Here is a 15,823-nt window from a genome sequence, read left to right as displayed (position 1 = left end):
CGGCATCCTCTCTGACTTGGGGTGTGGGAGGCGGAAGGAGCGGATGAGGGTGCTTTGCAATCGTTAGCTGAGCTGCTGGCTAAAAACACTGATGTTGATTACTAGGTTAGCTTGAACTGCTAGCTAAAAACGGGGATGTAGCATTGCGAGGTTGTTTGTAAATCTGAAAAAAAAGGTTTCAGTAGTTCGCTTCATCTTTTTCTATTAATGATGACAGGCAGTGAACCAGGTAGTGATTGACAGTTCTCTAATCCAATTGCGTTTGTCAGATTGACGGAAACCTAGCCCAATGGCGTTTAGGCAAATCATATTTTAAAGGAATACGGTGCCTCTGTCCTCCTTATCATAAGTAACTTATTTTACTGAGTGTTTTAGGGTATATTTGTGTTTATTCACATCATGCGATTGAATTCGCTACAAGAGAAGTGGAAATACGCTGTATGCCTGTGTATACCCTGGATTACAGCACTGCATAAACCATTTTGACGCGTGTGCAGCAGGCACTTTTTTTGACAAGACACATGACGCACATGGTTCACATGATGCAAACACATATTTTGAATTTGCACCCCTCGGAAGAGAAGTCTTTAGCCGCCACTGGTAGGGAGGCTTCCTGACACCCTGATGGTGCTGTCCTTTATTCATTTGATCTATAACAGTGTTGATGTTGCAGAATTGGTCAATTATGAAACAAATTAATTTTAGCTTTATGCTTCCATATCTGTCCCATGATATAATTTTTCCAGCAGCAGCAATGTTGAATAGGTCTGTCATTTTTACGCACACTTTTATGTCATTGGCTATATGCCACTGCAGTAAAGGCTTATTGCACTATTACTGTTAACAATTATTTCATTGAATATGGGAAATTGCATAAATTGACGTCCCTAGCTTCATACACATCCCAGAGACCTTAGCATAAGTTTGTTATATTAAGGGTGGGTTGCACCAACAATTGAAATTAAACAGAGTTAAGAGCTAGATCTTGGGTATGTTAATCCCAGTTTTATTTTAATTCAAGTTTTGTTGCACTACTTAATTTTAAACACAGATTAAGAAATCTTTATTTAAACCTTCATCACAACACCCCTGCAATGTCTCATTTAAAAGAGAAGCACAGTAGATCTCGAAATCACCATTGTTCTGTATTTGGCGCAAAAAGTCACTGAAAGTGTTAACTGCCCATTTAGTTGTCTTTTTCGTATTGACCTCATCTTTGTCGTCTTCGATCTTATCTAGCTCTGCCGGTGTTCATTTTTGTGCCGCTTTTTGTCATTCAACTTCTTCATCAAGTCTTCTATTTCGTCTCGTTCCTGGGACCATTTTTCAAAATTGCCATATTCACCATTCAAATTAAATGATATGCAAAATCATCCATTTAGCCTAACTAAATAAACATATGTGTCTCTCACTCAAGTGTAGAGAACTCTCACGCAAGTGTAACTGTGTTACTATGGTAACCAATGTTGTAATCAAACTGACTCAAACTACCTGTGCATTTAACGGTTTTAATGCACACCTTCCAGCCAATCAGAATCGAGTATTTAAACAGCCGTGGTATAATATTTAAAATGTTTTATTAAATTGTGCCATGTTAAATAACCTTTTCCATATTAAGTTAGGTCTCATCCCATTGTGCAATGTCTTCTACAGTTATATTATTAGTTTATATTATTATCTAGCTTATTTCATTTCTATGTAATAACTGGGTTATCTTATGGTAATATTTATGTAATTAAATGGTATTGTTTTTAAACCCCATATTATAAGTAGTTACTGTGCAATATTCAGACAATAACATTGCCAATTATGTTGATTTAAAGGGGTAATAATATGGTAATAACTATGGTAAATTTGTACTTTATGAAGTAATATTTATGTAATTACACCACCCTGGTGATGTTATGAATGAATGAAATGTTGGTAAGTACATGGTTATGGGAGAACTGGGACAAAAGTAACGCGGGACGAAAGTAACACAGCGATTTTCTCTGAGCCCTGATTACATTTGCATTCCAAACTATGACAGCATATTGACAGAGCTGACAAATATTGCATTATTTCATCACTGTTTTGCGTGTGTAGGTCCAAAATTAGTTTTTTTAACCATGATATGTAAATAATTCCTAAAGTGGTCATAACGCGTTGTGTTTGTCATTTCATGTGTTACAGTATTTATCTACAGGTTATTTAGTGCTCTAACACATCCTGAAGTTTGCCTTCTCTGAGTTCTCAAAATAAAAGTAAATCAGGTTTAAATGTCAGGAGTTCCTGTCAGGACAAAAGTAATACTTGTTAGAGGAAGATGCTGCTAAGCTGGTGGTAGACCACATCTTTGAGATTCATGGCCTTCCAGTTGTCATGGCCTCTAATAGTGGACTACAGTTTGTCTCTTACTCCTGTAGAGTTGTGTGCAGATCAAGGCCTCGAGGTTTCACCATCAAACTTATGGGCAGGATCTGAAACACATTCTGTAGCCTCAAAACTCTGAAGCGTGTATTGTAGTGGATTGAGTATGGCTGTAACTCTGTGTCAGTCTCATCCACATGACATTTACTGTTTCATTGTTCTTTTGGTTTTCAAATCCAATGTTGCCTTCGCTCTGTTTCCTGCACAGCTTTCTTATTGGCTTTTATATAACGATGTTGTCACATCTAGAAATTTCACATCTGGAAAAGGCTAGGGTGTGGGCTAATATAAAAGTAGATCTGGGTAACCTCATATAAGTTGGCTGATGATATACTCTTGCTTGTGCTTTGCAACCATTATAAACTTGCAGAGTAAACAATGCTAACCGGGTTAGCTTTCACCAAGCAAACAGCCGCCTTGTTTCTCTCCATCTTGTGTGTTGTGTTATTATGTAGGCTAATCTCACACATGTGAGGATTAAACTTTCTTCTTCTCAGTGAAATGAACGTTGTTGTGTGATGTTGGATTCAGTGAATGTGTGGTTTATGTCAGCGCTGCCCTACAAATGACCTGACAGTAATGCATCTTGATTTTGCCTCATACCTGGAGGATCTTGGTGGTGCCCGGCCCAGTTTAAGGCCTTGGCTCGCACTGGCCCAATAATGGAAATGTGACTAATGATAGTTTACAATTATTCATTTGATAGATGCTTTCATACAAATCGACTTGCATTCAAGATATTCATATTATCAGTATTTGTGTTTCTTGGACTCATGACCTTCTGGGCTGCTATCACAATGATTTACCAGATGAGCTACAGGAACACAAAACTGTACTGCACCTTTAGTCATTTAAGACTCAATACTGAAAGAGAGCTCAAGTGTCATATCACTGTTACATCATTCAATGTGTTGTGTTTGCTGAAACAGTCAATAAATCTTCTGAAACTTTACATTTGTGTCTAACAGCTTCATTAATGAAAATGACATCAGTAGTATTTGTGCAGGATTGTCCTGTATCATGATCTTCAATAGTTTTAATAGTTAATGAAAAGGTTCATGTTGCAGTAAATGTAAAATCCATCTCTTGTGATGTGAAGATGATCTCTGGAGACAGAGCTGATCTATTCTGAGTCTCTTCATCCTGACAATGTAAATGTGATTTTCACTTCTCACTCCCAGTGTCACTGTTTGATTGTTAAATCATCTGAACTGAAACAAACCAGTTTCACTTCTCTTAAATGAAGGCAATAGTCAGTTATGAAGTTATTTGCATACCATTTTGTAATTCTCATAAACATTTTACATTTCCTAATGGATTGTGCTAGCCAAATCATAACAAAGCATAAAGTTTTTCTCTCCACTGGCATAAACACTTTTGTAAAAAATAATTTCTTGTGTTTTATTCTCATTTGAAGTTGAGAAGTCTGCATATGGTTTGATGAATAAGCAGTATGAACAGATGGATGTAAAAATAATCTGTGTTTATCTTATCATAAATACATACCTGTATAAACCTTAACATGATTTCTGATGATCATAAGGTGATGTTGTGTTATTTGTGTGATCAGTGTTGTGTGTTATTGTGTTGTATGATCATCTGCAGTATCTGTCAGGTGCATGAGTGCAGTCACTGTGAGTCTGACTGACAGAGGTTTTTGTATCACTCTTTATCACTGTGTGTACACTGGACCACTGTGATAACTCTGACAGTAATAATCTCCTGAATCTTCAGTCTGAACTCCACTGATGGTCAAAGTGAAATCACTTCCATAGTTTGATCCACTGCCACTGAATCTTGATGGAGTTCCTGACTGAAGTCTCCTGATGTAATAAATGAGGAGTTTAGGAGCTTCTCCAGGTTTCTGATGATACCATGAAACACAGTCACTACAGCCAGAAATTGGCTGACTTGTTTTACAGCTGATTTCAACGGTTCCTCCTTGTGTAATGGATGTCATCTGTGGTGTTTGAGTCACTGTCACTTGTCCACAACTCTCTGAAAAAAAATATTTGAGGTATTTATTGTATATGTAAAAGAAACATTAAAATATTTACATATGTGCCAGACAACAAAATAATTAAATTAAACTTGCTTTAACTATTAAAAAATATTCACCCTGAATGTAGAAAGTCAGTGTCCAGATGAAGATGATGATGAAAGTCATTGTTGTTCTTTTGATTTGTGTGATGATGAAGATTCTGTTCTGTTCTGATCTCAGTCATGAAGTGTTAAACTCACAGCACTATAAACACTCACACATCACTGAAGCATGACAACACAATGCAAAGAAGACGACAGGAAACTTCTGCTCATACAGACTAATACACTATCACTATTCAATGGACTTGCATGCTAAAAATATTCTGAATAAAAACTAAAATCTTATATAAACAATACATTTTTTATAAATGTAAAACATTAGTGTGCAAAATTAATTTGTCTAAATATTCAAGTTTGTGTATGCAGGTGAAAGAGTTAAAAAGTGTTCACACAACACAAGCAAATAAATGAAAACCAAATGATACTGAGAGAAAGTTCAACCATTTCAAAAGATTTTGTAATAGTTTTATGTTTATTACTTAGATACAAATCATTCAGAGATCTTCACGATATTTGTTTGTGTTGTGTGATGTTAGTGTTGTATATTCATCTGTAGTTTGTGTTCAGTCAAGTGTGTAGAGGTTTTTGTACAGTCGCTCTATTAGTTTGTATCACTGTGGTACACTTTCGGCAGCGGCACCAGACTGGATGTTGGCAGTAAGTAAATAATCCAATAATAATTTTAATACAATAAATAAATGTTTCTAAATATATACATCAGGTATGAAACACAAGAAGTGATGCATGTTTTATTTGTATAAGTTATTGCATAGAGCACCCTGAATGTTTTACTAATATTTGTTCGTGTTTAACCATTTGTACATATAGAAAGTTTGTGGGTTTTCTCAAACTCAAAATGATTTTAAATTTTTACACTTACTGTATATGAACTCAAAATTTAGTCTTATTTTGTTTATGGGCTCAAATTGTGTTTTGTTAACAAAGTGCAGCTCCGTTTTATTATTTGGTGTGTAGTTACAACTAACTGGGTTACAAAAATATTTATAGCATTTGGTAAACAGTAAGTTAAACTTCTCAAACTTCAAGCTTGTTTATTGTTTACAACAGATTTTTTTTGCAATGTGATTGATTTCATATTAACTGGAATTTAATTTAGGCTTAACTAAAATTCAATTTAGAAAGCGTTATCTGGTGCAAGACTTCATGTGATAAATGATATTTTTAAATGTATGCTTAACTTTTTAATAATATTATTTATAAATGTTATATATTTATATACAGTATAACACAAAAACTGTGAAGACTTTAACTTACTGTCCTTTATACAATATTTCAAATGCTTATTTTTTTCATATAATGAATACATGGTCAATTTCCCCAACAGAGTTTAAGTTTTATCCCAAACTAAAATATATGTTTAAGCTGTCTTAACTAAAAAAGTTTGCACTGAAATATCTTAACATATCAGTGCCATTGTTTTGTCTCTGTGCACGCCATTAATGTTTATTGTAAGGTTTGTTTGTTAAAACTAAAGTGTGTTCATATAATTAAGCCCTAATCCTTTATTTATATGAACCCTGTCCAGGAAACCGCCTCTATATTTTTTCATTTCTATTTCCATTGAAGTAACAAAAAGTGATTCAAAGCCTTCAGATGAACATGACAAAAGTGATATTAGCCATTTAATGCAGCTATATGATTAAAAACTCTTCAGGAGACCTAAACTTCATTTATTATTATGATCTTTAATGTTTAACATACAGAGAGTAAAGTTATTTTTTCCTTCTTGTGTGAGTTATTGACTATTGATGTGATTGTCAGCCAACAGTCGTCCTAAAGTGAGCGTCCTGCCGCCGTCCAGTGAAGAGATTTCCACAAAGCAAACAGCAACACTGATGTGTGTGGCCAACAAGGGCTTCCCCTCAGACTGGAGTCTGAACTGGAAGGTGGACGGGATCAGCAGCAGGTCTCAGTACAGCAGTGTTGCTCTCCTGGAGAAGGACGGTCTGTACAGCTGGAGCAGCAGTCTGACTCTCTCTGAGCAGGAGTGGAGCTCAGTGATCTCAGTCAGCTGTGAGCTCACACAGAAAGACCAGCGTGATAAAGTCACTGGAGAATTGAGGAGAGATCAGTGTTCACAGTAGATCCACTCACTCTCACATCAAGACTAACAGACTAACTGTGTTTCTCTTCATTTCTCTCTCTCATCTCACATCAAACAATACAAGTCTATGTCTGCTTTATTCATTCACTCATGATTGTGTGACAATTCATCAAATAAAATCATATTCTATCTTTATGTCTTTGACTCATTTGTCTGTTTTGAATATGAAAGCTCACATTTTATAAATAAACCTGACTCAATGAAGCATGAAAACACCTGCAGATGAAGTAAATTAACATAACTGTCAGTCAAATAAAATGAAGAACCTTGAACATGAAGTGATTGGTGTGTTTAGTTTGATTCTCATGTGACTCCTTCAGTATCTGTGATACAGCTGTTGACTGAATGATACTGACTGATGTTTCTCTATATGAGTTTTTATATTGTGAATTAAACTGTAGTACAATAATAATAAAAATCATAAATGTTGAAGCTGTTTTAACACAGCAGAAAATAATAGACAGACAATAAATTAATAATATGATTTACAAATATCAAAAATAAAATAAATAAAATAAAAAATAAATAAAGTTGTCATGTAAATAAATTATAGTAGAAAATGAATGATCTGTAAGTGAAATAAACTATCAGCGTCATCATCTGCAGTATCTGTCAGGTGTATGAGTTCAGTCACTGTGAGTCTGACTGACAGAGGTTTTTGTATCACTCTTTATCATTGTGTGTACACTGGACCACTGTGTAAACTCAGACAGTAATAATCTCCTGAATCTTCAGTCTGAACTCCACTGATGGTCAAAGTGAAATCTGTGTTTGATCCGCTGCCACTGAATCTTGATGGAGTTCCTGTGTAGAGGTTTGTTGTATAATATATGAGGAGTTTAGGAGCTTCTCCAGGTTTCTGTAAGTACCAGTGTAACCAGTTACCATTATACACTGCACTGCTGACTTGACAGTTTATTTTAACTTGTTGTCCTGGTTGAACTGCTGTTTTTGATGGACTCTGAGTAACAGTGTACTGTCCTCTACACACTGAAAGAAACAACAAGAATGAAATATAAGACAACACTGAAACAAATCAATATTTCACTCTTCAATGAATTAATGATCATGATAAAAATGTTACAACACAAACCTTGAGTAAAGACTGTGAGTGTCCAGATGAAGATGATGATGAAAGTCATTGTTGTTCTTTTGGTTTGTGTGATGATGAAGATTCTGTTCTGTTCTGATCTCAGTCATGAAGTGTTAAACTCACAGCACTATAAACACTCACACATCACTGAAGCATGACAACACAATGCAAAGAAGACGACAGGAAACTTCTGCTCATACAGACTAATACACTATCATTATTCAATGGACGTGCATGCTAAAAATTATTCTGAATAAAAATAAAATCTTAGAAAATTAATACATTAATATAAAACTTTGAATAAAAGTTAAAAAGTAATGTGCAACATGCATTTGTCTAAAGTTAAGGTTTGTGTATGTATATGAAAGAGTTACAAAGTGTTCACAAGTAAAATAAATGAAAACTAAATGAGAGAACTGTAGAAATTACAAACATCTAACAACACTGTAATCCCAAAGACTTGTAGCTCATAACTAATAAGGTCATAACAGTCAAATGTCGTTATGCGGTTGACCAAACTATAAGTCTGTTGAGATTTATGCCACGTTAATTGAATTGAACTCAATATTTTATTGCTAATTTCTGTGGAATGCTCAAAAAGCTAAGGAACCATACAGTAGTGTCATGAGGTTATCAACGTTATGATGTTCTGGTGAGTGGGTCTTATCTCTCCCTCAGGAAAGTTTAAAGGCGGAGTCCACGATGTTTGAAAAACGGTTTGGAAAAGGAGATGGGCCGACTACCAAAACACACTTATAGCCAATCAAATCAAATCAAATGCCGGGTTGCGTATGTGTGGGGCGGGTCTATCAACAGAAGGTCCAGATTCTATTGGGGTAGGGGCGTGTTTGTTTAGGCGATTTCAAATATCAACACTGGCTTTCAAACATCATGGACTCCGCCTTTAATTTGTTTGGAATCTGCAATTTTATCCCCCTACTTCAAACCACCACCACCTCAGTTATTTTCATTTGTCTTATTGCCCATGTTGTCGTAAGCGCCGTCTTATCGTCACCCCTGATTTGGTAAGTAGCTCTAAAGTTGTTGTTTTTTTTTTCAATTGAATTTTGATAAATCTTCTTACATTTGGAACTAGGAAAAAAAATCCAATGTGCACAGTGAATATTCATTGTAAATAGTTTACAAATCCAAGTAATTGTAACTTTATGCTGGGTACACACTAAAAGATAATCCGGCTGATTTTGTCCGATTTCCCCCCTTCCTTCAATCCTCTATGTCCTGATTATCTTGATGGTTATACAGATTATCTTATTAGATTTTCCCTTGGTGTGATGTGTGTTAGGAGTGTCTGAACCTGATCGGAAGAACGTCGGAACCGCCCTGATCCGTATCATAAATATTAAACATGTTTAGGCATAAGTGTGTGGCTTTGATATCATCTTGACATTTTTTTAACAGTTCAGGAAGAATGTATTACGGAATAGTGTTATTAACAATTGGTTTTATCTTATGTGTTTCCACAGTCATTCTTTTGCTATTTATTTGAATGTTTTCATCTAATTTGTGGGATCCACAGTTGATCACTTGAACCCTTTATTAATACTTTACTTTGTTAAAAACAACAACAACAGAAATAGGAGATATAATAAGTACACAACTCTGAATTCTTGTTTGAAATCTTTAAACATTTAAATTTTTACTATAATTAGTGTACAATTAATGTTTTTAATAGGTTTGGAAACTTTTTATATGTATATTCACTTTTTTTAGATTTCAATTATAATTATGTTTTATTTTAAAATGTTTTTGAACATTAACATAATCTTTGTGTGCATATTGTGAACAGATATCGGACTACAAAGAGTGATATAGAGTAAGCATTTCACCATCAGACAGGTGCCAATAGGTGAGTTTTGTAAATTGTGTACTAACGAAAGATTTTCGCCCTGAATTTTTGACAATGTTTAGTTTTTTTGCAGCAGAACAGACTTAATCAAATTTCTGATGTGTTGTCAAGCAGTTCCAATTGGAGAAGTCCAAATAACGTCTCGGTTACATATGTAACCCTCGTTCCCTGAAGGAAGGGAACGGAGACGTCACGACCTACAAATTGGGAACGCGTCTCGCGGGACCAATCTACTTCGAGAAACTTCTAAAACGCCAATGAAATTGGCATGCAGGTATTTGCGTCGCGCCTCGCCGTGCGAGTATTTAACGAGAGACAGGTGCAAACATCGAATCACTATTTTCGCTGAGAAAGCCGAGCATCAGTGCCCGGCCGGTATCAGCAGTGAAACAGCAAATTGTGGCGACGGGACGTGACGTCTCCGTTCCCTTCCTTCAGGGAATGAGGGTTACATATGTAACTGAGACGGTCCCTTTCAGTCGGTCACAATGACATCACGTCATGACCGACTAATTGGGAATTCCTACCAAAGCGCCACTGAAGCTGAACATTCTAGTGCCTCCGTAAACCTTCTGACCCTCCTTTTTAGGGAGACAGAAATGTGGTTGGAGCAGAGGCCGGTCACTTCTTGTTTCTTAACCCACGATAGTGAACTAGGCGAACTGGGAAGTGAACTCGACTTCCACTAAGGTGATGGTTTAAAGACTCAAGGTCATAACATGAACTCCCTTAGTAATATCTCGTCCTAGAGAGGCCCAGAGCGAGGTCTGCTAAGGGAAACGTGGTAGAAAAAGAACTTTCCACGGAATACACACATAGGAACCCTCAAGGGGGGCGCTAGCCTCACCCAGGTTCTCAAGGATACATCTAGTAAGAAGCTGGCAGCCAATGCTCCTCAACATATTGTGTCTACAATCCCATGAGACATCTTCTGCTTAGTGACAGCTTTCCCTTTCTGCTGACCACCGTAACAGACAAAGAGCTGTTCTGTGGTGCGAAAGCTTTGAGTCCGATCCACATATACACGTAGTGCACGTACAGGACAAAGCCATAGCTGAATTTGCCTCCTCCAAAGGCAGCAAGTTCACCACCTGATCTCTGAAAGGAGTGGTGGGAACTTTAGGCACGTAATTGTTACCCGAAGTAACCAGCTGAGCCACACTGTCCTCAGAACTCGGTCGTAAAGCCAATGCTGAAGCGGTCCTATATGGAGCAGACCGAGTGGTCCCATACAGAAATGTAATATATGTCAATATATGTAAATTACATATATAATATCAGTGCCCATGTATGTCTGCTGCATATATGAAAGTATATGCAAAATTCATATATGTAAAATACATGGACATATATGAAAAATATATTTCAAAATATAGCAAAAATGGCCGTTTTCATGTAAGTGCCATATATTTTCCCATATATGGACATACATGTGAAATATTGTTGTGGTTTTCCTTTTCCTCAAATGAAACAATCTACAGTCTTAGGTTTTGATTTCAAGAGATAGACTTTTATTTTCCGGACAAAATAAGAAGCCGAGGCCGCCCTGGTGAATCCCCCCAGAACCAGAGTGAAGTCCTGGGAGGATCCTCCAAATCAGTCTGACCCTCTGAGCCAGGGCTTGGTAAATATATAGGTCTTTGTTCCCTCCCCTCATGGTTAAAACAATATAGGATTTGCTTTGGCTCCCTCCCCTCCTTATGCTTAAAACAATATGTTTCTGTTCAGGCAAAAACCACATGACATCCCTCAGACCAGTGTCTCCTTTCCTTGACCTATTTGACCCTTGGCTATTTGCTAATACTAAAACCCTTTGTGCCCTGAAACATGAATACAGACAGCTGTTCTTAAATCCACACAGATGGCTTTTAAAACTCCTAACACATAAGACATAGTTGTATTATAATGGTAAACTCATGATGCACATTTAAAGATTAAAATAAACTTCTTCAATATATGTAAGACACATATATGTATACATGCCTATATGTACTTATTTCCATAGTAACCCACCTTAAAGTTTGGTTACTAAGACCATAACTTTAGCATTAGATTGCTCAATAACTATATCAATATATACATATTAAGACACAGAATAAATATAAATATAGCAAGAACAAAAAGCTGTTTACATTATATGTTTTTATTTTTATTTATTTTAATAGACATTAATATTAGAATGTTTAGAGGTGGGCACACATAGCCTGTGTGAGTGAGAATGGCACTTTCTCTCTCTCATTACGAGCGATGCAAGTTAATAAAACTTGTTGAACTGTAGTTGTATTGGAATTTAAAGAGATCTTATGATTTTGATATTTAATATATGATGTTAATTAGTATTCTCAAACTGCTGCATGCAGATTGTTTTTTTTATTGAGCTGGAACACTGAGCTGGAACACTGGATGGCGAGTCAGTCCCATTGGATTTTGATTGAACTAGTTTTCCTTTTCACACTGGAAAACCAAACCCCTTGAACTCTACCCTTGGATCAACCTGTGTTCCTTGGACACAGATAAGCCTTCACACATACACTGACACATACACCTTACATACCCGGGTACAGGACTATTTCTTTTCTTTTAATCATTTTATTGGAAAGCTTTTATTTGAAACTTTGGGAAAAGAGCTCTTATTTATTTATTTTATTATTTATTTATGTGTATTTATTATTATTATATATTCCTCAATATTTAACTGTGGTTCTCTCTTTTGTGATCAGAATGAAATATTTTAAATAATTTATTGCTGTAATAAAATTACTGCATTTTTCTTCCACTCTTACACATTGTCCTTGTCAATTTACCCCCCCCCCTCAATGCTGAACCTAGAACTGGCCTAAACAAAATCATAACCTATAGAGGCACCTCCTTTTATTTTAAAGCAATACATTTTTATTCTAGTCAAGTAGAGCAGAGAGGTGCTACATAAATCTTGGCGAGCCAGCCAGGAGGGGGCAGTGTTGACAATTTTGTAATTAATATTTAAAGTGTATATATATTTTCTCTTTGCATTTACATATTTTCTATTGAAACTTAGATTTTTAATTGAAACTGTACATTTGAAATGGATGTGGTTAAACAAAAGAATGTTAAAGTGCCTAATTCAGTCTTAGTCAGTGGTATGAGTGATATGATGCAGAATGAGAAATATTTAGGTTCTTAGAGGAACATGGGCCTTTCTCAAGGGTGATACATAAGTAGCTCTGATCCAGAATTACAAAACACAATCATAGTTGAGTTTGAGTCAGGGCTTACAATAAAAAATTTAGGTCAGTTACCACTCTATAGGCCTTCCCCAGATGATCCCAGCACTGTCCACTGCATTAGGCAACTGTCTAGTGTTTATTTAAGGTATGTGGGAAGTAGTTTAACACAGACATACCTTGACTCCTTAAAAGACATATCTAAACTGAGCGGTCTGGACTGGGAGTCATTTCTGCATGACGAGCTCTCCCATCTCCAGGGTTCTCTTGGAACTGAAGCACCCCCTTCCTTACCATCCATCCCTGTTGAAAGCTCAGGTGTCTCAAGAATGCACAGCCCATCAGCAACCTCTGACCACCGGCATGCATCTTTTGATCCCCACAATTCTAATTCACCATCCGTCATGGCAGCCGATGTTCTTAGTGGCACTTCTCCAGTACAGTTCGACACTACTGATGTTCCCTCCCTCGGCAGACGACCATCATACACAATTCCTGTGAATCAGCTCACAACGCCTGAGGTGCAGAAGGTGGTAGTAGAGCACATTGTCCGTGGCACAGACAGCATGTCTTCTCACAGCAGCACTAAACTGCGGTTCTTCTCTGGTAAACTGCCTACCCCTAACCATGAAGTGGACTATGAAACATGGCGCAGCCACACTGAGTTTCTTCTTTCTGACCCATGTGTGTCTGAAAGGCACGTGACAAGGAAGATTGTGGAGAGCCTGTTGCCTCCTGCAGCCAACCTGGTGAAACACTTAGGGCCTTATGCTCATGTCAATGCCCACCTCCACATCCTTGATTCTGCCTATGGCACAGTTGAAGATGGCGATGAGCTTTTCGCAAAGTTTCTTAACACCCACCAGGATGCTGGTGAGAAGCCCTCTGCTCAGGGCCGGTCCGAGGCATAAGCGAACCAAGCGGCTGCTTAGGGCCCCGCTGGCCACCAGGGGGCCCCCGCCCCAATCGTTTTTTTATTTTTATTTTTATTTTTTTATACAATTAAATAACTTAAACAGGTAATATAAATGGATGAATGAATGAATACGAATTTATAAATGAATAATTAAAGACAAGAAAATTTTGATTGGCAGAAAACTATGTGTCTGCAGTGCTAGCGTTTTAGTCAGGCGCAACATAGACACCTGCGCCACCTGCGCGTCGGCGCGCAAGTGCACAACATCGTCACTCACTGTAAATAATGATGAGCCATTTGACATGTCAAAAAAAAGGATATATCCCTCTGGGGCCGAAAAAAGAACAAAGAAAAGGACCGAGGATGAGAAAAAAGAGCAAGATAAAGGTATGTTTGCATGATTATATACAGTATGTTTAATTTGTGTTAGTGGTGTGACAGATCGACGTTAATCTGTGACCGTGATCGACCCACGGTTCGGCTCGCATGCGCTTAAATAGTGAAAGTTTATCATTTGCACGTGTTTCAAAGGCTTGCAAAAGTTAACATTTCAAGTGATTTTAAAAATTTATCCCGCAAAAAGGCGCTAAAGTGAGCAGCATTCTGCAAGCCCATGCGGTTTAAATTGTCCAGCCCAGCTCCCTTCAGAGATCAGAACACTAACACTTGATGTTTAAACTTTAGAGAGAGTTACGCTATTTTGTGTCATACTGTAGTCCATTAACATATATTTGAGGAATAGAGCACTGAAAAGAACATAACGTTTTTATGCTCCGCCGTCTGTATTTCCGTCTGTGTGAGCGCGCCGCGTATAAGTGCACTTAGTAGGGCACACATAAAATCTTTCTGTTCTTGACAGGGCACATACAAACAAAATGATCTCCACAGTACTCTTTTCCAATAAAAACAGTTGTTTATGTCTTTAGACGGTTTATGTATAGATTAGGCAGAAAATGTAAGAAAGGGACAGCACTCACAGTTCAAGCTTCAAAAATAGCGTTTAATCGCCCACAACGAACGTTTCGGGCTGAACGCCCTTCTTCAGCGTACTGGCGATTTTTGGAAATCGCCAGTACGCTGAAGAAGGGCGTTCAGCCCGAAACGTTCGTTGTGGGCGATTAAACGCTATTTTTGAAGCTTGAACTGTGAGTGCTGTCCCTTTCTTACATTTTATGACATTATTCACATTGAGGGATTCAGCACCCAGTTTGATTGTCCCCATTATCAGTAAGTGTGAGCGTGTTGTTGCACAGAAGATTAATTAGATTAGGCAGAAACCAGGTCCGTGCTTCTCTTAAAGAGACAGTAACCTTAATTAACCTAATTAAGTCTGTGTCATTAATGTTAATCAAACCTTCCAAGACAAAGAGAAAATCACTTCTGTAGCTCTAAAAAAGAATAATTATATTTAATTCATACAATAAAGTGCTATGATTCATTTGATTTGATTTCTGTACCTAATGCTAATTTTAGCCCTTACTTACTGGCAACTTTGTTCTTTTTATAAATGTTTGTAAGTAATTTCTTCATTTTTTTATTAGTTTTTCCAACCCCTTATTCTGCTGATCCGAAAAATGATCAGATCTGTGCCTCAAAAACCATAATGTGATCCGAACCGTGAGTTTTGTGATCCATCACACCCCTAGCTAGCATTGCTGTATGTGTTGAAGTGAACGTTCCAACATCGGTAACGTTCCAGCTTCATAGGCAAAGCACATGCGCTCTCTGTCTAAGATCTTTGGTAAGAGATGGTATTGGACTTTATGAGAATATATACCAATACCATGTTGGGTAGGGAGATTTCTGTGATGAAAATGGACTTCAATCTTATTTATATGGTGGGTAGTGATGTAACAGTGATATCCTATATTTATTTATTTATTTATTGCTTGTTGTGTAAGTAATGAAAAATAAGCAAAATAAACTCATTCTGCTCGATCAACTATGCACTTATCCAATGCTATTTTTTTCAGGAACACTGTTGAAGTACTTTGGAGCACAACCAACTCCACCCGCCCCTGATGTTTCATCAAGTGTCAGTGTCTCCACAGCTGATGATGCAGCAGATGAGGTTTTTCTTGTTGGCCAATGTTAACATTCCATAGCC

The 15,823-nt window shown here is 37.0% G+C and overlaps 2 gene segments (V, D, J or C); one reads left to right on the top strand and one right to left on the bottom strand.

Annotated features, from left to right (window-relative positions):
* Positions 1–3,990: 3,990 nt before the first annotated feature.
* Positions 3,991–4,642, bottom strand: LOC135788196 (immunoglobulin kappa variable 1-27-like). The segment is given in 2 exon segments: positions 3,991–4,407; positions 4,528–4,642. Coding segments are annotated over 2 exon segments (375 nt in total).
* A 506-nt stretch (positions 4,643–5,148) lies between these two features.
* Positions 5,149–6,705, top strand: LOC135780816 (Ig kappa-b4 chain C region-like). The segment is given in 2 exon segments: positions 5,149–5,169; positions 6,295–6,705. A coding segment is annotated over 1 exon segment (249 nt).
* Positions 6,706–15,823: the final 9,118 nt, after the last annotated feature.

This window comes from Paramisgurnus dabryanus, chromosome 23 (assembly GCF_030506205.2).
Source record: "Paramisgurnus dabryanus chromosome 23, PD_genome_1.1, whole genome shotgun sequence".
Taxonomy (NCBI): domain Eukaryota; kingdom Metazoa; phylum Chordata; class Actinopteri; order Cypriniformes; family Cobitidae; genus Paramisgurnus; species Paramisgurnus dabryanus.
This window is presented reverse-complemented; position numbering and strand designations above follow the sequence as displayed.